We start from the raw sequence: 24,338 nt of genomic DNA, 5'->3' as shown, positions 1-24,338 counted from the left end.
CCACACTGGAAACTGTTTTTCATTTCAGTGTTTCTAATGTAATAAATGCATGTTAATTTTGTGTTGTCAGGTTTTTGCACATATTGTTTCTCATAAAGGTGTAAAGAAACAAAAAAGATAAATTGTTATGGGTCTATTAATTTTATGATACATGTAAATACAGACATTTTAAAATTTGGATCATACAATGATACCCCTTACATGTTGAAAACAGTTACTAGAGCAGGACAGAGTGGTAGAGGGAGAGATGAGTAAACCTTGTGGCTCAGTGAGAGAGATCTTTAAACATGATTCAGATGTTATAAGTGCTTGACCACTCCTGGCAGTGATTCAGTAAGAAAATGAATCTCAAAACTCTCATTTCCTTTTCTTGAAACATATCCTGGCGCCACTGATTTTTTTTTTTTTTTTTAAACAAATTGGCTGAACAGGCCATCTGATTTTCAAGTAAGAATAATGATAAAGTTTGTAAAAATGGACATTGTTTGAGATTCAGACATTCAAAGGCTCAAAATACGAGACAGGTGGTTAAACAATGTGAAACCAGAATATAAGAAACAAAGAGTAACCAGATGACCATCACAACTGAAACCGCTCCAACACAAAGTCCAGCCCCTTCTTTGCAAACTTAGAAATCAAAAGTGAAGAGACTGTAGTCCACATCTAAATTATCAGCTCTGATAAAGCCAGTGCAATGTGATGATCTCTGAGGCTGCAACACAGGTGATTCACAGGATTTCTAAAACATTATAATGTATTTTTACTTCACATTGAACTCTGACCTTTACTGCCATCGTACTTTTTCCTTTGGTTTTGACACGGCTGTCTAAAATTCACAAAAGAAGCAGGTTTCCTTTCAAACCTTTTCTGTGAAACAGGTCTTACAAGATGTAATTTTTTTTGTCAATTAAAAGTTCCCTTCTCTCTGCAAGTGATGGCAGGCAAATCAGTCCTCTCTCTGTGGAAAAATGTAATGCAAAGAAGTCTGATACTTTAATGAGGGTTCAACAGTTTGACTTAATCAATTCAAGTAGATGCCTTCCAAAAACATCAGGATTTTAACATGACATTCCTGTGATTCCCCCGACAATGTTTCTCTGCTGAGCTGCAGAGGGGAGAAACAGAGATTTCATATTAAAAACACTGACACATAAGAACTCAAACTACTGAAGCATCATATTAGCTTCAGAAGGAGGGCTGTGGATTTAGTCTCTATCACTGAGATTGGAAATACATTAGAAAGGGATCTTGTAATGGCCAGTATGAATAGGAAGAAGCAAAATACTAGAGAAACTGGTTTCACTTTTCACATCAGCACCTGACTACTACTTTTAAGACCGACATAAAATAATGCAAACCTGTCCATGGAGAGATATTATATTTTGTGCACCCGCTAGTGGTTTTCCTCCAGTTAAAAGTAAAAACAAAAAACAGCACATCACTTTGATAAAATAAACTCACATTTTCCTGTCAGGAAAGAGGGTTTGAGCAGAGAGTTACAAAAAGAAAAAGTTCAGCAGGTTATTAGAATTGGCAGTGGGAAAAGTCAAGTGGGCGGATACAGGTATCGCAATAAACAAACTATGATGCTGAGTATGTTGCAGGAGTCGTCACTTAACACGGTGACCAAAAATTCAGGCATACATTCAAACGTTTTTTTCCTATTTTACTTTTAAAGGAGCTGAAATCTATAAAGATCTGAGAGGACTGACCGTCTGCGTTTAGAGGCGGCCTCTCCTGCCACAGCGAACAGAGACGGGGAGTGTATGATATCGCAATCAGCCTTGATAACAAGCTTCATAATCACTAACTCTCATCTCACCAAACACATCACTGACTGAGATAAAAGCTGTAGAGAGCAGCCCCAATTATCTTGGATGACTTTGTATTCACCTTTCGCTCTTAACTTCCATCACGAGTTTTGTGATGGAAGTTAAGATGTGTGTTTGACATAGGATGAAGGTATATAGCCTTCCTCTCCCCTGGCTCTGAGGACTCTCATCCATCCATCTCCTTTATCCTCCTCCATTATACTCAACAGCTCTCCCTCCGTAATGGAAATGGTGCCCTCGCTGTTGCCTGCACACAAACACACAAGTAAGAGATGAATAAAGGCCTAAAAGGAGATCTATTTACGAACAAGTGTGAATATTTAAATGTACCTTCAAAGGTGTACAGAGCTGTGCACTGGCCAAGAGGAGCTTCCAGGTCGTCAAATTCATCATCAAACTCTGTGTAGATGTGCGGCGACTGGTCAGCTGTTACAACACTGGACATATCCCCCCAAAAGAATGAAGACATATTTAGTTTATTTCACTTTAAACTTTACATTTAAAGAAACTGATTAATATTCTTGGAATAATCTCAACATTTTTAACAGCAAATGTTTACAAAGACTTTTCTGAAAACTTGGATTTCTCTCTAATTTAAACTGCCTTTGTATGTTATAGTAAGACATAAAATGTGTTCTACAAATGGCTTAAAATATTCTGATTTAAAAAAAAAAAATCCTGTTTGCTCTCATGCTAAACAGGATTTTGAGTCGAGTATTTAACGGTGGAATATCCGAGTGTCTCTGAATGCCAGATTCAACCACAATCTAAACCAACTGCGTATTCTGCTCTCAACCTTTAACCTCCCATAACCACTGACATCAGTGGTTCCAACTGTTTGACCTGTAATTTTGTGGAGCTGTCCTGGTGCCAACTTTTTGGCAGTGGAAATGTGTGGGACTGGTTCTAGATTAGGCACCTTTGTCTGCAAGGTGATGGCCATGTGACCTCTGGAGGCAACAAAGTCATCAGTAGGCTACTTCATGTTAGTCCAGCTAGCTTGGGTGTCATTCCTATGTTCCTCTGGTCTAAATAGCACATAATGGGAACCTGAAAAAGATGATCCCCAACTGTGTATTTGCTTAAAATGGCTACTGGAGGTTAGGGTTGAACTGGGGAACATTGCACCGTCGGAACACCTATATATCCTGAAACTAGCTCGTCTACTTGCATTGTAAATTAGAGTGAACCATAAAGAAGCGCATAAAGATACTGTCCATAACAAAATCTAGAAAATAGCACACTTGGCATTATATTTATTTTGAATAATCATGCTAACATGACTTTTAAAAACCAATTTTAAGGATCAGATTCAAAACAAAAATCATGAACAGAAACATGATGAAAAGAGGTAATTCAATGTCAGTCTAGTAAAAGACAACAAGTGTGATTTTCATTAATCTGCTGAATGAAAAAAACCACTAAAATGTGTTCCCAGGGAAATTTTAAAGTAAAAACTAGTAAAAAACAAAAACAAAAATCCCTACCAAACCCTCTGTCACTGTGGTCTCTTAATGACATTGTAATACCTGACAGATTAGCTCGCTAACAATAATGCTGGCTCAGCTCGAACCTCAGCTTGCAGGTTGTAACTGTTCATCAAGAGTCTCCCCGTTTCCTCTCAATGTTAAACTAGATAACTAGATGTTGGCAGTAGTTTTATATACACTGTGCAGACGTAAACAAAGTAGCACAATCTTCTCCTGTATTTCCCAAAATGTTAATTGTGAATTATTCCTTTAAAAACAGGCCTTACCCATGTTGAGTGTTATTGTTGATGTTGTTGGAAGATTCCTCTCCTCCCACTGCCTCTGACAGCCACGTCTGTTATGAACCAGCAACAGATCATTATACGTTTTTGAAAACTGGCTAAATGCTGTTCATTGTTAGCGTATCGGTTTGTGTGATAACCTCGTATTTGGTGAGCTCCCCCCTCAAGCGGCCGATGTTCTGCGCAGTTTCTGAGATCTGAGGCTCCAGACTGGACGGGTCGCCCATCTGTGGATTCTGCTCATACACACCCTTCATCTTCTCCAGTGCTTCGCTGAGGTCAAAACAGACAAAGAGCTGTGTTATTGTTGTGGAAATGTGGGCGCTGATTAAGGAAGCTTCCCTCTTGTGCGACGCTGCTGATAAGGAAGGGCGCAAGTGTTTAGTAGCTAAGAAGACATGTTGAACTATGTGAATATGGCCTTGGTGAGGTCCGGCACTGAGGGTTTGTATTAAGACCTGGTGTTCCAGTTCATCCCAAAGCTGTTGGACGGGGCTGAGGGATCAGTGTAGGTCAGTTAAATTCTTCCACATCAAACTCCAACAACTATTTGTGTATGAACCTGGCTTTGAGCACCAGGCTTGTTTCAAGGTTAGTTTGTGCACAAAGGAGCTCACACGCAGCTCAGCTGTCTGTCAATAAGGAGAGTCAAGTGTGTTTTTTTCATTCGGCTGTGATGTTGTTGGTGATGTTTGCACCTTTGGTCTTGCGCCTTCTGCAGCTCTTTGGTGATATCATCGATCTTCGCCTGCAGCCTCTTCTTCCTCTGCTCTGGGGGAAGGTGAGAGAAATCTTCTGCAGCAGGCGGCTACGCAAACACACCCACCCACACAAGCAAAACACAAAAATGCACATACACACTGTGAGTCTCCTGAGCATCATGTATAAAACAAACATATCAATGCTCACCACCAGATGTCTCTATCTGTCTTTCCTGCCGCTAATAAGACACACACACACACACACACACACACACACACACACACACACACACACACACACACACACACACACACACACACACACACACACACACACACACACACACACACACACACACACACACACACACACACACACACAGTATCTTAAGTTTTTATGTAAATAAAAACACTGAATACAGCTTGTTAGTCAAAGACACATGTCAACAAACACAATTATTCTGTGTCAAGAATGCAGACCCTGTTAAAGGTATGAAGGTAGAGATGAAGGTTACAGACAGAGTAGTCGACTGTTCAGAAACACAACGTCCCAAGACACTCTTTAATTATCCAAAGGAGAACACCACTAACTTTCAGCTGCGCTGTGGTTTGCATTGATGCATAACTGCATGAACAACTCGTAGACAGAATCAACAAGGAAGACTCTTTCTCCTATGATACCATACCGATATACAGGAATTACAATTTTAAGGTTCTTATTATGTTATATATTACAATATTAATTTCAAGTAATATTTTGCATACAGCGACTTTGTTGGGCAATTTTCTGGTTTGGCTGGTAAAAGTCTACTGTCATAAAGGTGTTGTAAATCAAAAAATGTCACAAATAAAGACATTTTATTATTTTCTTAACAGAGAGATTAAAATGTTTTATACCTGTATGCTATCAAAGAGAGAAAAATGTATAACACATCCCTGAATAGAAGATGTTACATCATGTACCATGAGAAAAAGAAAAATAATTTTATTTGATTGATTAAAGAGTAACTGCACCTAGATGGATAACCCTGCTTGCACTGCCAACTAGTGGTGACTGCAGCAGATTGCAACAGACTTCAACAGATGACACCAGACTGCGGTTGCAGGTGTGGCAAGAAGGGCAACAATCACAACTGCATTCAAAACAGGAAGTGTTGCAGCAAAATGGTGTCATTTTAAAGGACTTGGGTGTGATTACTGGTTTCGTTCATGGTGGCAAAGTAAATGAGTGATTTTTTTTTTTAATTGAATTTAACTTTTGAGAACTTTGAGATGCCAACAGACAAGACAATACACTCCAAACTTGAGAATGTGGTTGAAATTAGTTTTTGTCTTGCATGATCTTAATCTTTTAAAAGTCTTTTAGGATTCTTGAAACACCTTGAAATTCCTACGGGTCTTTCAAATATCACTGGGCATTTGTTAACTAGCTAACATTTTGTGCTATAGTTGGCACACAACAAACGCATGCCCAGGACTAATACCGGTTGTATTCGTTCTTGTGGCTTTCTAGCTCTGTGACGGATTAAACGCTCTGCGTTTTCTTCTGCACATTTCTTCTGATTGGAAAACCGGCGATGCTACATTCCGCCCTCCGATGGCCGAAACCCGACTGTGGCACAAGCCTATCAATTAAACAGACACGTCCCCAAAAATATGGCTTTTTGAGGCTTATTTTCCAATTAATGATGGGATCATTTTCAGATGGATGGCCAGAAAACTAATAATAAAGAGTGACTTTAGCTATCAAAAACAAAATAACTTATGGAAAAAATTTGACCTCAAATTTCATGAGAAGTAGAATGAGAGTCGATGGAGCCGGAGGCTTTTTAGAGTCAACGTCTCACCGCACTTGGTGGTATTGCAGTTTATTGCACCTCCACATCGGCCTCATTTTACAGAGGCGGAAGCTACGTCCACTTTTATATATATATAGTATGTGCATGTGTGTGAGTTTGTGACATCACAATCTTACAAAAGTCCAAACAGCACAGTTGCTGCATGCAATTTTCTGTCGACTGGGAGTTCTGATATTTTCAAAGTAATTATAGTGCACTCAAACCTGCTTTGTAATAATAAATGAAATAGAAATTTGATATTACACAATATGGGACCTTTAATACATTCATGCTTTTTCCCCACAGAGGTCAGTGCAGCATTGTCTAGTATGTAGTTACTCCTTAAATTGTATTTTCCCCTGAAAAGAATGCAGCACCAGATCCTGTTATCCAAGCAGCTTTTGGGTCTACCCTCCATATAACAATAATAAATGTTACCATGTGCTTTTCAGCGTGTGATATCTAGACAGAGAGGAACGAAGACTCGGTGTGAGACAGGTGCACAACAAACACAACACATGGGAAACGCAACAACAGGCATGTTAAGGGTTTTTACAACTGGCACTACAGTTTACGTAGTGAATATCATCCATTAAACATTTACAGAACGAGGACGTGTACACAAGCTGGCCTAAATGGGAGCATCACTCACCAAGCAACGTTTGTGTAATTTCTTCAGGGTGGAAATCCTGGGTTTGACAGATTGATTAAACTCCCTCAGATAGAGAGAGAGAGGGGAGTGCTGCAGCTTGGAGAGGGGGAGAGAAAGAGGATGGCCGCCAGGTTGGAAAGGGGATGGGGGAGAAAAAGACGGAGGGGAAAACTGAAGCGGGGAGAAAACAAAATGACAAGATGGAGGAACGGGAAGCAGAGGAAGAGAAGGAAAGGAGGGAGAAAAATAACACTGGTGATGAGAAGAAGACAGAGTAAGACAAAGAGATGCAGAGCTTATTTATAATAATGCAGACAAAGAGTTAAAGAGAGAACAAGAGGTGTTTTTGGGGCAAGTCTGTGCAGCAGACTGGAATGGCCCCTGAGGGCAACAGCGTGGTGGGGTAAGATATGAGAGGAATGTGTGTTTAGTTTTGTGTGTTTGAATTTGTTTTAAGCCTTTTATGAGACAGTGTGAGCGACATTTTGCACTTCTACAAAGGTCAAGATAAGAAGCAGGCTGCTCTTCATATGGATTTAACTACTGATGATTTGACATGAGACGTATTTTTTAGTGTTCTTCAAATTTTCAAGGGTGGTTGCCAGGGCAACCTTTCCCTCAAACCTATAAATCCACAGTCATCCACAGTAACGTAGCTGTAATGTGACTCCCTTCCCTCTGAGTGTCTTGAGAAATGGAAAAGAATTGCTTATGTCAACAAATCCCATTAATTAAAAGATCAAAACCAACAATGAAAGCCTGATATTATTTATTCCTGTGCTGGAACGGTGCCTTTAAAAACATCAATCATGCTAAATGTGGATTAATTGGTGGCTAAAAATTTCCCAAACAAATGCACCATTTACTCCTGTTCCTTCATAACCTTTAAGCATTCACATGGTCTGAGAGGACAGACTTCCTCTTGGCAATGCACTCAGACTTTAGAAAACCAAGCCGTAGGAGACTTTTGGCCAATCACAGGTTACTTCAGAGATAAGCTGTTCCCATTGGCTGTTTTGTAGATTCAGGTATGCATGCTGCTTCCTTCAGATATTACGCCTAACTCATCCATCTGTCTGATCTATTTTCTTCCGTATACCAGGGGTTTGGTTGCGGTGGCAACAGGTTGAGCAAGGTAGCCCAGACTTCGCTGCACAGAGGGCCACCAGGAAGAAGCAGGAGGCCTGATAGCATTCTCACAAGGGAAACCACAGGTCCCCACCACCAGGAGAGGTCTGAGATAGCAAGGCGAGAGACCTGCCACAGGTAGAGCAAAGCTGGGTGAGGGCCAGCTCCTCCACCACACAGAGAGCAGCTGCTTGCCAAGGCACGGCGGCATACTGGAGGCCACTGTGGTGCGTGCAATTACCCGTGTGGGGGTAGAGGCTTAGGACAGAGAGGGGAGGACGGAGAGCTGCAGGAGGAGGGCTGGATTTTCAAATTCCAGCCTTTTATTTAAGTATTTTTTTTCCTTTTTCCAGGAAACTGCGTACCCCATCTTTAACTGTCTGAAGGTGTTACGAGATGGACCACTTTTGTGTTGTGGTTTATAATTTCCTGGAATTTGTTGACAATAAGAAAAATACATACATACATAAAGCCAGTTCTGTCATTCTGGAGGCAATCATGATCAGAGGAGGTAATTGTCAAGGAATCAAAATATAATGTTAACACTAACAAAATAGAGTTACTGTACTGATGCATAAAATTACAGCAGAAGAAAATAAGTTCATCTGCGGTAAGACGCCCTCTTCAGCACATAGAGCATCAGGTCATCCTGAAGTCACAAGAACTTACGACACCACCGCAGGACACCACAGATCTACAGATAAACTCCCAAAAACATCATAAAACTCACCTGGCCGAATAAACAAACATGTTCTCCCCTTTCGGCTTGGGTTTGACTCTCTCATGCTGTGAACCAGCTGACCTCTGACCCTTCTGTCACCCCCACAAAGTGAAACTATCCAGACAACTAATGTCTGCTGCCCTATAGTGGAACATTGTTACAACTCCACAATGACAAACTCAGTATCCAAGCTGAAACTATAATGTACACACATCCTATCATGCTTTTCATGTTTTATTCTGTTTTTTTTTCTCATGCAAATTAATAACACTGATAATAATGATGTTTAGAAGCCCTGCCTCTTTAGTTACTCATACTGGCTCATAATTTAACTTGTAGGAATTATTTGTGTAACTAATATCAACAAGTGTTTAACTTTAGTCATGGTGGATGAATAATGAACTTTTATTCTATAATTATTAGCCCTTTTCTTAAAGGAAGCAATCTCCCTCTTTTCAGAGCAAGCTCAGTGAGTGGTCATCTGACACTTGATCCCGCCTCCAACCTGGCCATTCATAAAACTGTAGACCTCAGACTGAATGAAGGCTTTTTCTCTTCTTCTGATTAACCTAAATATTTATCATTAGTCGCTCTCTGTTTAAATTAATCTCACACTTTCTGACCGTCTTCAAGTTACCACACTCTATTTTTCTTATTAACCCCAAGTAAACTTTAAACCAAGTGAAGAATGCGTACTTTTGATTAAGTTTAATTGAGTTTAATTATCGCCTGCAATCAACAACGCCAGCATTTCATTCTTTCTCTCTCCGCTCATAAGAAGTATTTTTGATAATCTATTAAGGATAAATCCAGTCAACTCTCAACCCGGACAAAGCTCAGAAGATCCTTTTTGCCAAAACTGACAGCTGTTGCATCACTGCACCCTGGTAGTTGATCCTAAACAAGACCCAACGGTACCAGCAGAAGAAGCCTGGACGGGACACCAGCTGTGGGAGTGAACACCCACAACATGATGCCAAACTCCAGGCCCTCGACATCTACATGGAGGTCAGCAGGAAAGAGGCTTGTCTGGATCACTAGGACCACCCTCCAATAGGCAGAATCTATGAGTACTTTGATCCATTGGGTTGATGTCTGATAGCTCATTAATCCAATTCTAAATTCATAATCTCTCATTATATTATTAATAACTTAACTATTATTCATTCCCACCATCACTCCACTATAGTTTAGAAATCCTGTTCATCACATCCACATAAACCCTGCTATCTGCATTTAAAGAACCAAGTTATGTGTATGTAATTTTAGCTCAGACTCCTTAAGCCACATTTGAAGAACAGGACAGGGAGGATTTTCCGGTTGTCACATGGATAAGTAGCAGAAGCAGGGAGGGGAAAGGCAGTGATTATCTGTTCTGCAATTTTTATGCAAACTCAAATAGAGGCAAATCTCGTGTGCGCAGGGTTCACCTTGTGTTTCTTGTTGAAAGGCCAGAGCTTGGCGCGCACTTTTGGTGGGTTGAGGCTGGAGTCTGAGGTTGCTGGTTTGATCCCCTGGGTGTAGTCTTCAAACTCCACATCTCCAGGCCGCTCAAAACCCGACTTGAGCTGCTCTATGAACAGTATTGAGTCCTGCAGGGAGACGCACAGACTCAGTGATATCAAAGCAACAAAAACAGATTTTAAGTAGGTGTTTACTCTGTGTGTGCGTTCAGAGTTCTTTAGAGGTGCTCAACAGAGCCACACTGACACACTCAGGGGTAACTAACAACGTACTGGCTGCTAAGTGTTAAGTTTTTTTTTTTTTTTTTTTTAACATAAATCCAACTACAAATGTGCTGGTATTGCAGAATTTTTTTTTTCCTCCTTACCGTCACAGACTGCTTGTTGGGTTTCTCTCTATAATATTCCAAGGTCCTGGCTTCACTATGTAAAGTGCCTCAAGATGACTAAAGTTAAGATTTTGCACTATACTGTATATAAAAAACTGAAATAAAGTGAAAACTACTCATTTGTGAAGAACTTGAATTACCAGTGTGTGTGTGCTGCAAAACTAAGCTTTCCCTTACAGAAGGGCAGGTATGAATAAATGACAACCATGATTTGCCCATAGGGGAATTTACTTTGTACATGAGCATCAACAACAAAAACCACACGACAACACATATATGGATAAAAAACATAAAATATTGCGACAAAAAGCTTCAGAAAACAACAATAAAAAGATCATAAAGCCTCATTTGGGAAATTGATAAAGGACAAAGTGTGAAGAGCAAGAGAGTGAGAGTCCCAATCCTGACCATCTGATCGGTGCTTAGCAAAACAGTTAGCTTAGCATGAAAACTAGAATTGTAAGTTTGCTCTATCAAAGGTAAGAAAATCAGGGGTTATGTGCGATCCCTGAAGTCTCTGATGGCTGCCAGTCTTCCTCACACTGATGATAGAAACTTCAGAAAGTTATTATATTTGGTCATAACCTCACACTTAAACCCCAGTCAAGAAACATCTCTTTACACTTCTTTTACACTTTGGTGGTCGTTCTTATACAAATTAAACAAATAGACTATAAATCATTCATCAATGAGATTTGGAGGTACTCGTAGGCTGTTTTTGTTCCCTTTGATCAAAGCCAGATTTGATATTTCCCCCCTTTGAGAACTCTGTGTTATCCCCGACCCTGACCGCTAAGAACCTCGGCGTTACACTCAACAGTCAACTCTCCCTTACTGCCAACATCACTGCAACAACACATTCCTGTAGATACATGCTGCATAACATCAGGAGAATACATCCTCTTCTCACTCAGAAGGGGGCGCAGGTTCTGGTCCAGGCTCTGGTCCAGGTTCTGGTCCAGGTTCTGGTCCAGGCTCTGGTCATCTCAGGTCTGGACTACTGTAACTCCCTCCTGGCAGGTCTACCTGTTAGCGCCATCCGACCTCTGCAGCTCATCCAGAATGCAGCACCTCGACTAGTCTTTAACCTCCTAAATTCACTCCCACTACTCCGCTCCTCCTCCGCTCCCTTCACTGGTTACCAGTAGCCGCCTGCATCCGTTTCAAAACATTGGTATTTGTGTGCCGCGCTGCGAACAGATCGGGTCCAGTCTACATCCAGGACATGGTCCAACCTTACATCCCAGCCTGTTCACTCTCACATCTACCAATCGGCTTGTTGCTCCCTCACTGCGAGCTAAACACTCTACTAAATCATGACTGTTTACTGTCCTGGATCCTAAATGGTGGAATGAGATCCCCACCGACATCAAGACAGCAGAAACTCTGTACATCTTCTGCCGCAAACTAAAGAAACACCTCTTCCGACTTTACCTTGAATAGGTAGCACTTTAGTGGCGCATAAAATGGCACTTACTTATAGCACTTTGTAGTTTGGCTTTCTTGAAGAAATTGTATTTTCTCGATTCTTGTTGCTCTGGGTTTTGTACCCTCAAGGTTGAAATGCACTTATTGTAAGTCGCTTTGGATAAAAGCATCAGCTAAATGAAATGTAATAATGTAATGTAATTTGCTGTTTTGACATTATTCTGAGATTACCAGCTACACGAGAGTGGTGTCTCTTTTTTAAAGAATGACAAATTTATGTCAGGCTGTTTCTTTAAATGCCAGAATGGACCAGCATCCCTCTAAAGTTTCATAACAATCAGATCAAAGAGGTCTCAGACACAAAATGTGACAAACGTCTCACACTTGCCTGATTCTCGTTAATTTTGACCCCCGCTGAAGAGATTCCCTCCAGACACTTGGAGATGATGGGCAGCACCCTCTTCTCCATGTCGGAGAATTGGCAGTAGCCCTCCGCCAGCCGCCGGATCCTCCGCTCGTCCATGTCCTGCAGTTTCTGTATAGCACACACACAGCAGCCTCTTTTGAGTTATGCTGGCTGTTTCTACAGTGTACATTCACATGCACATGAACACCACTTGTCCTGCCTTGTGAGTGTGTTTGTTGATGCGTGTCTTTGTCTCACATTGAAGATCTGCGGTATCTCCGAGTAGTAGAAGAAGTTCTGTTCCTTGTTGTATTTCTGGAGCTGTGCTGCGTAGTCGTTCCTGCACTCCTCCGCTGTGTGCGTGCGAGCATGGGAATGCTGCTTGGCCTTCAGAGCGAAGGTTGGATGGAACGACAGGAAACACAGACGGGAGAGGATGAGATGGTGCAGGAAGCGGGAAAAATAAAGAGATGCAAAACAAAATGCAAAGTGGAGGGGATGCAGGAATAGATGCAGGGAGGAGGAGGAGGAGAGGGGCGGGAGGGAGACAGACAAGGAAAGTTCAAAGATTTTTTTGGACTGAAAATATCTTTTAAAAAGTAAAAAAAAAAAAAACAGTGTTCAGTTATTGATGCTAATGTATATATATGTGTGTGTGTGTGTGTGTGTGTGTGTGTGTGTGTGTGTGTGTGTGTGTGTGTGTGTGTGTGTGTGTGTGTGTGTGTGTGTGTGTGTGTGTGTGCGTGTGTGTGTGTGTTTACTTTCTCGACGTCAAGTCTGGTGGCATTGAGGTCATTCTCGATTTTCTCTGCTTGTTGTGTGGCTTTATCAGCCTCCGCCCACTCCTTAGCAAAACGTTTCTTTGTCTGCAGGCAAACGGCGTGAAGTAGGTTACTGTGTGTTAAAGGGTCCGTTCACAAAAATGTTAAATAATAGAAGTACAGAGACTTACTCATCTCTCATGGTATCAAGTCATGCAGAGACAGTTGGTTTTATTTGGTTCAACTTTGAGAAAGCACTCTGATTCAGCTCAAAGCATTAAAACGGTACATTCATATTTTTCAATGAGACACCCTTAATAAGCACTTTACTAACTGCAATTACTGGGTTTCTTAAAGGTTAATACGTCTTTCAGATTTATAAATTATAGCGATGAACTGCAAGGCTGTGAAAAGTCTGGTGTTTATCCTCTTTCGGCAGGAAAGTCGGTTTTTTGTTGTTGTTATCTTCTCTGTTTAATTCATCACTTTTTGGAAAACAACTGCAGAGCTTCAGGACTATGAAATCTACTGAGACCTACTAATATTTCAGGAATTCTTGTTAAACGTGTTATTATTAACGTGGTAACATTAATAATTACAGATGACTTATTTAAAAGGTAATCTTTGACCAGTTGGGGCGCTACAGAGAAATATTTTAATCCTGCAAAAACACAAGCAGAGTACTAAAAGGAAGCAAAATGTGGATGTAAATTAGGCATAATTTAAAACCATTTAAAATTGAGAACAAAATGAATTGGTTATTTCCAAGAAACTTTCAAGGCATTCTTAAGATATTGTAGTGAGAAATAATGGACCAGTAAAATAAAGCTTTACGGCCAAAAGTATCTGCATGATGAGATACCACGACAGGTACTTTGAATACTCTTTGGATCAACAATCATGATCCATATCTGTAAACAGCAACTCATGACTTACACTTTCTAGTTGTTTGAAGCTGCCCTCTAAATTCTGCTGGGCCTTCTTGGCGTCAGACAGGTGCTGGGGAAGGAAGAGGTTGAAGTAAATGTGCTGCAGTTTCAGATAATGACACAGCAAACCACATCAATCTGCAATCTGATGAATTTCCCAATTCCCTGTTTATCTCCCCGTTAACCCCCCCCCCCCCCCGCCTCCCTCCATCACTCACTGTTTTCCGTTCTTGTTTGATGTCCTGAAGGTACTTGGTGAGCTCGACACAGATGCCAGTCATCATATTCTCAGCGATGAGCTCCCGTTGCCCGGCGTAATCGTTTAGCTCGTTCAGGATCTCCTGGAACGATGCGTGATTGCTGAATCTGCAACGGAGAAGAGGGACACATTGGCAGCTGGAAAGACATTTCACAGACTGAACTCTTTCCCTCAGCAACTGTCTTAATCGTAGCTTAAAAAGTAAGAAAAGGCCTGTCAAACTTTGGGATTAAACTGTGTCTTTATTTGCTTTAGTGTAAACTATAAACATTAGCATGTCATGTGGTTTTGTGTTACTTCTGACTTAATTACATTAATATGTGGAATCAGAGGTTACCTTGGAAAATTTGCTTTTAAGGACTCAAACATTTACATTGTCAAAGCCGAGATGCCCTGACATTTAGTAGTTAGCAACAACCAACTGTGACGTCACCCTTTGGTTTGTCAACAGCCGTCTTGGCCTTTTGGCTGTTGCTGTCTTGCTAGCTTGGAGCAGTTTGGAACCAGAAGTGACCATATTTGGACGAGCTGGAGATCTGACTCAATTTAACTGGGAACCTGAGGACACTACCCCCGCCCACCTATAGCAGAAATCTGACTGCACAACAGGCCTGTCAATCAAACCAGACACTTCCCAAAACCAAGCTCTCTTTGAGGCCCGAAATCTAATTAATTACGGAGTTAAGGACCATCAGAGCACTAATCAGAAGGAGTGAATTTAGCAAATGACATTATAATAACTTTATTGAATTGTATTTCATAAGAGAAGTTGACTCTTTTTTAATGGGAGTCTATGGAGCCAGAGGTTTTATGGAGCCGGCCCCTAGCAGCTCTTGGTGGTATAATACTTTAAGTCACTTCAGCACTCTGCACACTTTTCAGACTGAGAAGCTACGTCCACTTTTATATCCAGTGTAGTGCTGCAGTGCCAAGGCTGCTCTGTGCTGCTCATAAAATGAGAAGCCAGAATGACTGTGACTATCTAGTGGCACAGTGAATCTGCCGCCATTATAATTTTAACTGCATTCGTGTCGTGTGACAACAGAAGACCTTGTCAGGTTTACAAGAGCAGAAGTAAGGGGCAAACAGTCAGTTACACTTTGTATGTGTGCAACATAAAGGTGAGGGAGAAATGAAATAAAGAAACATTTGATTGTTTTCTCACTTGCAGTCTTGCTCTTCTTTGCTTCCTCTTTTGGCGTATTTCTTTGATAGACTCCTGTGAAACAGTCCAAAAAAAAGAAGAAGCAGTGGCTATTATCACGCGCATAAATAAATGCACAAAAAAACACAACACGCCCAATATACCAGTGAATGTGAATACGAATCCACACGGAGCCCACCTGAGTTGCTTGGCGTAGCTCTGCTCTACCTCCGTCCGCTCCTTCACAAACTTTATGTAGCGCTCCACCAAGTCAAGGCCCGACTGCGTATGCTTGTCGATGCCATCGCACTGGTCCTAAGTGAGAAACAGCAGAGCGACACCTGTTTACATACGTGGACTGTTAATACGCAAACACTGGAGGCTTCTGTTAGGAAACACCACGAGACTAATGAGTGACACAGTCACAGCTGATACGGGGCAGTGTCGAGGTTTCTGGACACATATTTTCATTGTTCTGTTTTTTTTACTGCACCACTTAGGATATGAAATTACATTTGGACTATAAGGTTAAAGTTGAGGATGGTTTCATCAGTGTAAGACACCGATTTTTATGCGCAATCAAACTTTGGGTCAATGCATCACAATAATGGCCAAATCAAGTACATGATTGGTACTTGAATGATAAAACAATTTTCAAATAAAATAAATTACAACCATTTTACAGTTCCAGCTCCTAAAGATTCACTGCTTTCATGTGTGAAAGCAAATCCAAACTATATCAAATTGAATTTCGTAAACTGAAAGCAATTTACAGACATTACTTCAGGTTTCTGCGATACTGTGATATTTTCACATTTTCAACTAAAATAAAAAACACAACCGCATTATAAGTTAATCAACAATGAAATAAGTGTTAGTTGCAGCCTTGGTTAGTTGCAGACAGGTACTCCTTATGAAGATATTATCACAAATCTTAAATATAATGGCTTTCGATTGGTTTCCCAAAATAGGCACAAACATTCACTGAGGCTGAAGAGTGAACTGATTATTTCGGGTGTTCACCTTGAAACTGTGGTGATTGTATGAATGTAGATAGAATCGGCTTTATTAGCCAAGCATGTGAACAATTAAGGATTTCTTCAAACTCTTTACTACGTACATGAATCAGGATAGACATGGAGTAAACTGGCACAGGTGTATAACTGCGAGGCACTAAATTTAGTTAACTGTTTTTACTATTGTGTTTTTTTTTGTTAAAATTCCTGGTTTAGTATGAGATCAATCTCACTGCTTATCGTTTGTAAACTGTCAATATCTTGTCAGTAAATATACTAAAAAAACATATTTGATTTTCCTACACTACTATGTTCAATAATCGAGTGCCAGGAGAATTAGAAGCCAAACTTTGGCGAGTAAGACAGCTACTATGGGATAGTAAACATTTGATAATAAGATATGCTGCATATCTGCAATGAACAGCTGCTTTTCTTATTGATAAACTGCAGATTATTTTCTTGGTGAGTCGACTCGGTGTGGAAAATGTCAGGAAATACTATTAAATTCCCAAGAGAGTTTACTGAAGCACAAGCAGATGTCCTTAAATGGCTTCATTTGTCTGACAAACAGTCCAGAAACCAAAAATATTCAGTTTACCATCACGAGACAAAGAAAAGTTTGACAAAGAACATTAAAAGTACATACATGGAAATGAATTGAGGAATCCTAAAATTGTGTGACAAAGTACATGTACTGTCTTGACCTTAGGTATTTAAAATTCTTGCCATGATTGATTGATCTACTCCTTTTTCTTCAATCAACTTAATGTTTGGTCTTGATGTGAGCAGTCAAAAATGTCATCACAAGATCCCAGAGTACAAAATGACTTCTTAAAATGTATTTTTTTTGTCCAGCCAACAACCCAAAAATTTAAGAAAAAAGAAAAGCAGGAAATATTTACATTTGTGGACCTGAAGGTTGAATGTTTGTCATTTTGATTTGAAAAGAAATAACTAAACACAGCATAAATCGATTAATTATTAAAACTGTTGCCGATACATTTTCTGTTGATCGTCTAATCATTTAAGCTTTAATTAAATTGCCATTTGCACCTCGTTTAATCAGTCTGTCTATCTGCTACAAATAGAAAATGAAAGCCTAAGAGTAACTGCACACACGCACACACACGTGTAGCCGAGAATAAGAGCAAAGACCAGCATTACTCTCCTTTCAACATTCCTCTCTCTTTATACATTTATTCTTTCAACACACACACACACACACACACACACACACACACACACACACACACACACACACACACACACACACACACACACACACACACACACACACACACACACACACACACACACACACACACACACACACACACACCTACACCTGTTGGACAGGTAAAATTTGTTCTCTCTGCCCCGACTGGCTTTTGCTAATGATGACATACATTGAAAGGCTGTCTGAAGATGAATGTGACCACAGAACTGAACAACACACGGACACAGAGAACTTCTGGGTGCTTCTCTTGTCATGTCTCTTGCAAAAGAATACAAAGAAAGACTCCACCTTTCGGTTGTGTTGGTTTGTGTTGTTGTGTTTTGTGTTTTGGTGTATCGGGGTGTGTATCGGGGTGTGTGTGTGTGTGTGTGTGTGTGTGTGTGTGTGTGTGTGTGTGTGTGTGTGTGTGTGTGTGTGTGTGTGTGTGTGTGTGTGTGTGTGTGTGTGTGTGTGGAGCCAGAGACACAGATTGAGTCCTCAGAGGAGTCGGAAGCTAAATGTAGATCGTACAGTAACACAGTTAGTGATGTCCTGGATACCGGCGCGCTGGGAGGAGGCAGCGAAGGAGGAAAGAACAGGATCATAAAACAGAATGAAGTGAACCAGGTGGTTTGTACCAGGAAGGAAAGTGATCACAAATCAGATGGCTGATCAACAAACAGTGAATGCTGGTGTTGATGGAAAGATTGAAGAGTTTGTGAAACATCGCTGAGATGTATTCTCTCTGTTGCGACGCCCCATTACTTTACTGGAAGCCATGCAAATGTTTGTGTGCGACAGAGAGAGTTCAGGAATGAGATAATCATGAGCTCAGTGTGAACCTCCGCCCTGTGACTGACGGTCCCAGGGGCCTCTACAAACCCTGGAACCAGTCGGACTAGTCCCACCCCTCAGTGTGACGAAGCAGACGAAGTCAGTGTTTTAGTAACTGTTATCGTCTGTCAAATGGGTAATGTACTAAAATGTGTTGCAACTTTCAAGCTTAAGACGCCCTTCAGCCTTAATTTAAGACATACAAAACACTTATAAAATACTGCTTCCTGTGGGGTTTCTTTAACAAATACCCTTAATAAAAACTACATCTTCTCCCTTTGTCATTGAACAAACCAAAAAACAGGAAATGCAAATGCTTTTGAAAAACTACTTGACACAAGATGTTTCGTGTTTGACTGAGTATGTATGCTGCAGGTTTTCAGTTTCCATGTCACACTTGTGTAAGTTGTAGACTGGGACAGGACCGGCTTACAAACAGTGGCGTAATAATACTTGTGCAGTAGTACTATACTTAAATACAAATTTGAAGTATTTTTATTTAACTCAAGTATAACTAATTAAAGCAACTTTATACTTCTATTCCACCACATTTCAGAGGCAAATATCTGACTTTTTACTCCAAAACATTGTTTCTGACAGCTTTCCAGATGACAGTTTTTCAGCCTGTCTGTCCAGTAAAAACCATGTTTCTCCAAATTTGTTGATTTTGAATTAATAAACTGAAGGATTAGATGTTTCTTTATGGTCTGAGAAAATTCTCCTACATTTTAAGGTAAATACACTGTTTTAAAACATACTTGGATCAGCTGGAAAACACACTGTTGTTCTGAACTTGCTGCCTTTTTACATACGTGGTTCTTGCAGAACAGAAACGAGACAATCATTTGATAATCTTGGAGAATATGATGGATTGCTGTAGGTTAAACTAACCAACAGTACATAAAGAATTTAACATGAACTCAATCTTAAAGAGCCACAGCAGTGAAAACACATTAATTCAACAATAATATTAATTAAAAAAAAAAAAACGTGTTTTATAAATGTAAAACACTGACTGTGAACAATTTACTGTAGTGTGTACTTTTACTTTTATTTCTTCACAATTCTCAAAATTCTAACTCCTTTTTTTCAAAATTATAGAGTACATTTAACATCAAAAAGTTACTTTTGATACTTAAGTACAGTAAATATCAGATACTTCACTCGTGTAATTTTCTAACAGCTGACTTTAACTTTTACCAAAGTTCTTTTTTTTTAGTAAGATATCTGTACTTCTAATCAAGCATTGTTTACAAACTAGTCAGGATGTTACACAATCATGATTGAAAGTAAGACAAACAACAAGCCATCTCGCATCAACTGCCATTGTTTTATACTGTATGTAAATACATGGGCGACACAAAGGGAAGTAGTAAAGAAGCTGATTTAAGTGCACATGAGCTCCCTGAATTTACACACCATGTCATCGGCTCACAACAGGACAATCAATGTGGAGAAACTGTGTTCGCGCAACCTCAAAGTTTGATCATCCACTCTGGGCCAACTGGTATGATACTCGTAACCTAAACAAGCCCAATGAATCGTATCAATTTGCCAACCATTTCCTCTAATTCAAACTACCGCCTGCTTTTTTCCGCTGCATGATGAGATTAGCTGGACAACAAACTTTAAAGGGACTTTAAAAAAGGTACAACTTAGGTAGAACCTTCTTGACCTGCGTATTTTTGGGGAAAAGTGATCCAGCTATAACAGTCACAGTTAACTAGTAGAGAGAAAAAAAGACAGAAATCATGAGTTCGTTATGCGTGTACTTCATGGAGATTTATGCATCACCAGATTAAAATGAGCCGCACCACACAAACTAATTCTCATTAATCTTACTAAATATCTACTCACAGCGCCGTTAACTGAAACTAAAACTATTGTTTTTCCTTGCTGAGGTATGGCCCATATAGACTGAAGAGGAAAAGAGGTTGTAAGGAATATGGACTTGATAAAATGCTAATAATGATGTAAACTGACCTTTTTCTTTTATAAATAATACATTCAGTGTTCCCTCTCAAAGTAAAACTTCAAATTCCCTGACTTTTTTCTGAATCTCACAGGTATAAAGTTATATTTCCATGACCTATAATGAACAGAAATACTGGCCTAACTTTACAATTAGCTACTCTGTCGACCACTCTTAACACCCGGTCTGGAATTCACCATTTTGTAGCCAGAGCACTAAAACTTAAAATTTTCCTGGAATATTTGTCTTTTGTAGCCGGTACAAGAAAAAGCTTCTTTACTGAAGTGATTGTCAGTTGATGAGCATAAACGGGATAAAACCGCTCACCAAATACAAGAAACATGACTGTGATCAAATATATAGAATTTTTACAAATGGCAACTCAAATTAAAACATCCAACAAATTTCCCTTGTGTCCCATGACTTAGCCCAAAAATGATCAAATCAACTGACTTTCCACATCTGAAACAGAGTTTGTAAAATTTCATCACAGTCCATAAATGTAATGACCAGTGTACATTATGCTCCTGAAATTTCAAACATACCAATAAAAAAGCGACCTACTAACAAGAGCAGGATTTGAATAGTTGCATACTTTCCAGTAAATCTGAATCACAGACGTCTCCACGGATGCAGATCGAATTTAAAATCACAGTCATATCTTCATTTACAGATGATTGGCACTTGATGAACAAACTGTTTGCCAAGCTAAACTGTAATATCTGGAAGTTCTCCCACAGTTTGTGACGCCTCAGTGACCTCCTGATTACAAAGTGGATTGCTTTCATGACAGATGTTTCCAAGAACACGTTTACATATCGCAACATTTTACCATCTGAGACACAACTGTAGTTTTAATGGAACAATTTATTACTAGTTTGGAGGAAGCAGCAGTTATTAAAATCTTAGAAAGGATTGTAATGCAGAAGTTCAGCAATGATTTTACAAATGGCTGCTGAAAGTTTGTTCTGATTCCATTAAACACCTCAGAGCGTCTACTCCGCTGATTGACCTGCTCATACTGGGTTTTTGTGTAATAAAATACATTTTTTAAGAGTGATGTATTTTTAACAGTGACGGTCGTTCAAATTTTTAAACATTAAATTGAGGTCAAATCATTGATGTGAGCTGGGTGTGTTTGGTAAAATATTTTATACCAGTTGGTTGAGTTTTTCCACTGACCATCTGGCGGGTCTGTCATTATGAAGTTATGCTGAGCAGGCAAACATTGTTTACACCCACAGAACTTCATTTCAAATTGTACTGTGGATTATAAAATTCACGAAGGTAGTAAAAGTGTCTGGGGGGGAATGTGTGAACTAAATCTGGGATATTTTCTTTGATTTAATGGTGCAGCTGTACAACAGAAAGTTTCAGTGAAGAAGAGCTGAAACATGTTTGTAACGAGATGAACCTTAAAGCTTTTACGGAGACAACAATATTATGTGGAGTTAAACGAGAATAGGTTTCATTATAATGTTTATGTGTGATTAAACAATGTTTGATTTGTCAGATAACTTGAAATTTAAGTTCTGTTCAGAGGCCTGTTGTCAAAGTGAGGGAGGAGACTGCTTCAGGTGGTTCAGGTTATAAAAAAAACTCAAAAGATCAGGGCCGCAGTTAATAATTAGTTAGATTTGTTATTCATTTATAGATGATTTCTTTTGGTTATTCAGTTATTGATTTATCACAAGATAATGAACCAGAGCTGAAAATAAACATATTCAAATTGCTGGTTCAACACCCAGAAATATACAGTTTACTATCAATGAACTAGATAATAATTGCTGGAAAAATGACTTGATCATGTAAATAGTTGCTGATAGAGCTGATACGATGACAGCTTAGATGATCAATTGATTAGTAAATTGACTGGAGATTAAGCAGTTTTTCCTCTATTTTCTTTCATTGAATAAACTGAACAGCCTAATAATTGATTGAAAACATAATGATATGGTTGTTTTGTTGCAGGTCTAGATGTCAGTTAGTTTTTGTTCAGGCGTGTTTTGGTTTTCGCATAATGAAGCGCCATAAAGTCTATCAGATGCCATCGCACACATCACAAACAGCAACAGCTGAATGATTTCGATCATCAACTCTTTAAATGCGGCCCAGCAGCCTCGCCCAGTCCATGTTCAACTGGAATAATGTCAGAGGCGAGTGTTCAGGTTTCAACCAAAATCACAGCAGGATTTATAAAATGATTTGTCTTTGCTCTTCATCAGCAGCGAGAATAAACAATCCAAATCAGGACTTAAGACTTAAACCACATACTGTACTGTATTGTATGTAACATGCATCTCTTACATGCCATCATCCATATTGGACAGACTCTGATCAATGTAGAGATTAAATGATTGGTTTCTTCGTGATAAGTCAATAAAGTTAGACTGATTTTGGTAATAAAAGAACTGTTTATGAAGCAAAGATAACAAACAACCTGCAGCTCCAGCCTCTCGAATGGGAGGATTTCCTGCCTTTCTCTGTCACAAACAGTGTCTCTGAGCTGTGGGACTGTTGGTCGGACAAAAACAAGCAATTTGAAGACTTTATCTTGGGATTTAAAACACTGTAAAGAACAGTTTTGGGCAATTTAGAGCCAAAGATGAACTGATCTATATATGTGGCCCCTTTAGTTCAGTCCCTGTCTGACTCCACACTGGTGCTGGCTGTGCTGTGAGTGATGAGGAGCTTGTCTGACCCTTATGACAGAGGTTCACAACTGATACACTGACCAGAGGCTGCTACTTTCTCAATCAGTAACCAGCCAGCCAGAAACCTTTACACTCCTTTAACAGTGATGTCACACAGGTCCAAGCATGCATGTACAGGGCCAGGAAGGACAGAGGAAAAGGTGGTGGACTACACCTTTAGCCATCAGAGTGCAGATAAGAGTGCACGGCCTGGCTGCGGCCACAATGGTAATAAACCTGGCTTCTTTTCCCTCTGCTTATGATAAGGTATGCAGCTGGGGTTGCGAAATCCTCTGGCTGCGGGCTGTACAGATAAAGAGTCCTACTGCTGTTATACTTAACCCAAGGGCCTGCCGCTGGAAAACAACAGCAGTTAATGTGTCGACGAAAACAATAGCAGCGCAGTCTACTCCCGAGGGGATGTTCAAGGTATTTTTTTTTTTTCTACGAGAAACTTAAATCCCACAGGACCCCGCTTCTTCTGTGTCAGCTGTCAAACTTACCCAAAGATCTGTTCCCCAGTCCATATCTGCGAAAGTTTCAGCTGTGAGGGGGGGGGGGGGGGAACGAAGAGTCCTCCCTGTTGTTTTTACAGACCAGGTGGAGAGAAAACGAGAAGAGAAAGAAGTCCGTATATCCGAACAAAGATTCCACAAAAAACTTGGAGGCTCGAAAGCGGAGGAAATGTTTGGAGGAAGTCTACGCCTTCTCCTTGGCACGGACACGGCTGTCCTGTTCCTTCCAGCCAGTGAGGAAGAAAAAAAAAAAAAAAAGAGAGAGAGAAACGTTCAGGCGGTTTTTTTTCTTCTTCCTGAAACAACTTTGGATCCCAGAGAGAGAGAGAGAGAGAGAGGGGAAGGAGGGAGGAGGAGGGAGGAGGAGGAGGAGGAGGAGGAGCGGGGTCAGACAACCTACCAGCGCCGCTGCTGCTTGTTTTATCTTAAAGAAGCAGCTGGAGGTTATTTTCATCAGAAATGTTCCTGAAAAGCCGGACCCTTCCAATAAACACAAGTACCGTCTGCTTCGTGTTGTTTCTTCAGTTATAACATCTCACCTGAGAGGAGAAACTCCTGTAAATCATTAACTTACCTAAAAAAGCAGTGGTGGAGGAAATATTAAAATTCCTCATTTAAGGAGCCCACTAATACACGCTGTACAAATACTGCACTGAAAATGTAACTGAAT

At 40.1% G+C, this 24,338-nt stretch overlaps 1 protein-coding gene across 3 annotated transcripts; it reads right to left on the bottom strand.

The window, feature by feature from the left end:
- Window positions 1-115: 115 nt before the first annotated feature.
- LOC138615819 (cdc42-interacting protein 4 homolog) lies at window positions 116-23,928 on the bottom strand. 3 transcript variants are annotated; one of them, XM_069689659.1, is made up of 15 exons: window positions 23,657-23,928; window positions 15,622-15,737; window positions 15,444-15,497; window positions 14,238-14,385; window positions 14,027-14,089; window positions 13,091-13,195; window positions 12,588-12,716; window positions 12,312-12,458; window positions 10,074-10,235; window positions 6,795-6,965; window positions 4,302-4,411; window positions 3,744-3,876; window positions 3,589-3,656; window positions 2,163-2,269; window positions 116-2,079 (listed from the first exon to the last, which is right to left on the bottom strand). In XM_069689659.1, exons 1-15 carry the CDS (start codon window positions 23,678-23,680, stop codon window positions 1,934-1,936), a joined length of 1,683 nt encoding a protein of 560 aa, XP_069545760.1. In that variant the 5' UTR covers window positions 23,681-23,928; the 3' UTR covers window positions 116-1,933. The 3 variants fall into 3 exon arrangements, with proteins under 3 accessions (XP_069545760.1, XP_069545761.1, XP_069545762.1); XM_069689660.1 differs by lacking the exon at window positions 6,795-6,965 and adding an exon at window positions 6,581-6,604; XM_069689661.1 differs by lacking the exon at window positions 6,795-6,965 and having other exon boundaries at window positions 23,657-23,927.
- Window positions 23,929-24,338: the final 410 nt, after the last annotated feature.

Source organism: Brachyistius frenatus, unplaced genomic scaffold (assembly GCF_029030835.1).
Source record: "Brachyistius frenatus isolate BFR_SWC_R1_liver_20210118 unplaced genomic scaffold, ASM2903083v1 Contig_7, whole genome shotgun sequence".
Lineage (NCBI taxonomy): Eukaryota > Metazoa > Chordata > Actinopteri > Embiotocidae > Brachyistius > Brachyistius frenatus.
Note: the sequence above shows the minus strand (reverse complement) of the source record. Positions and strands in the feature narration are given on the sequence as shown.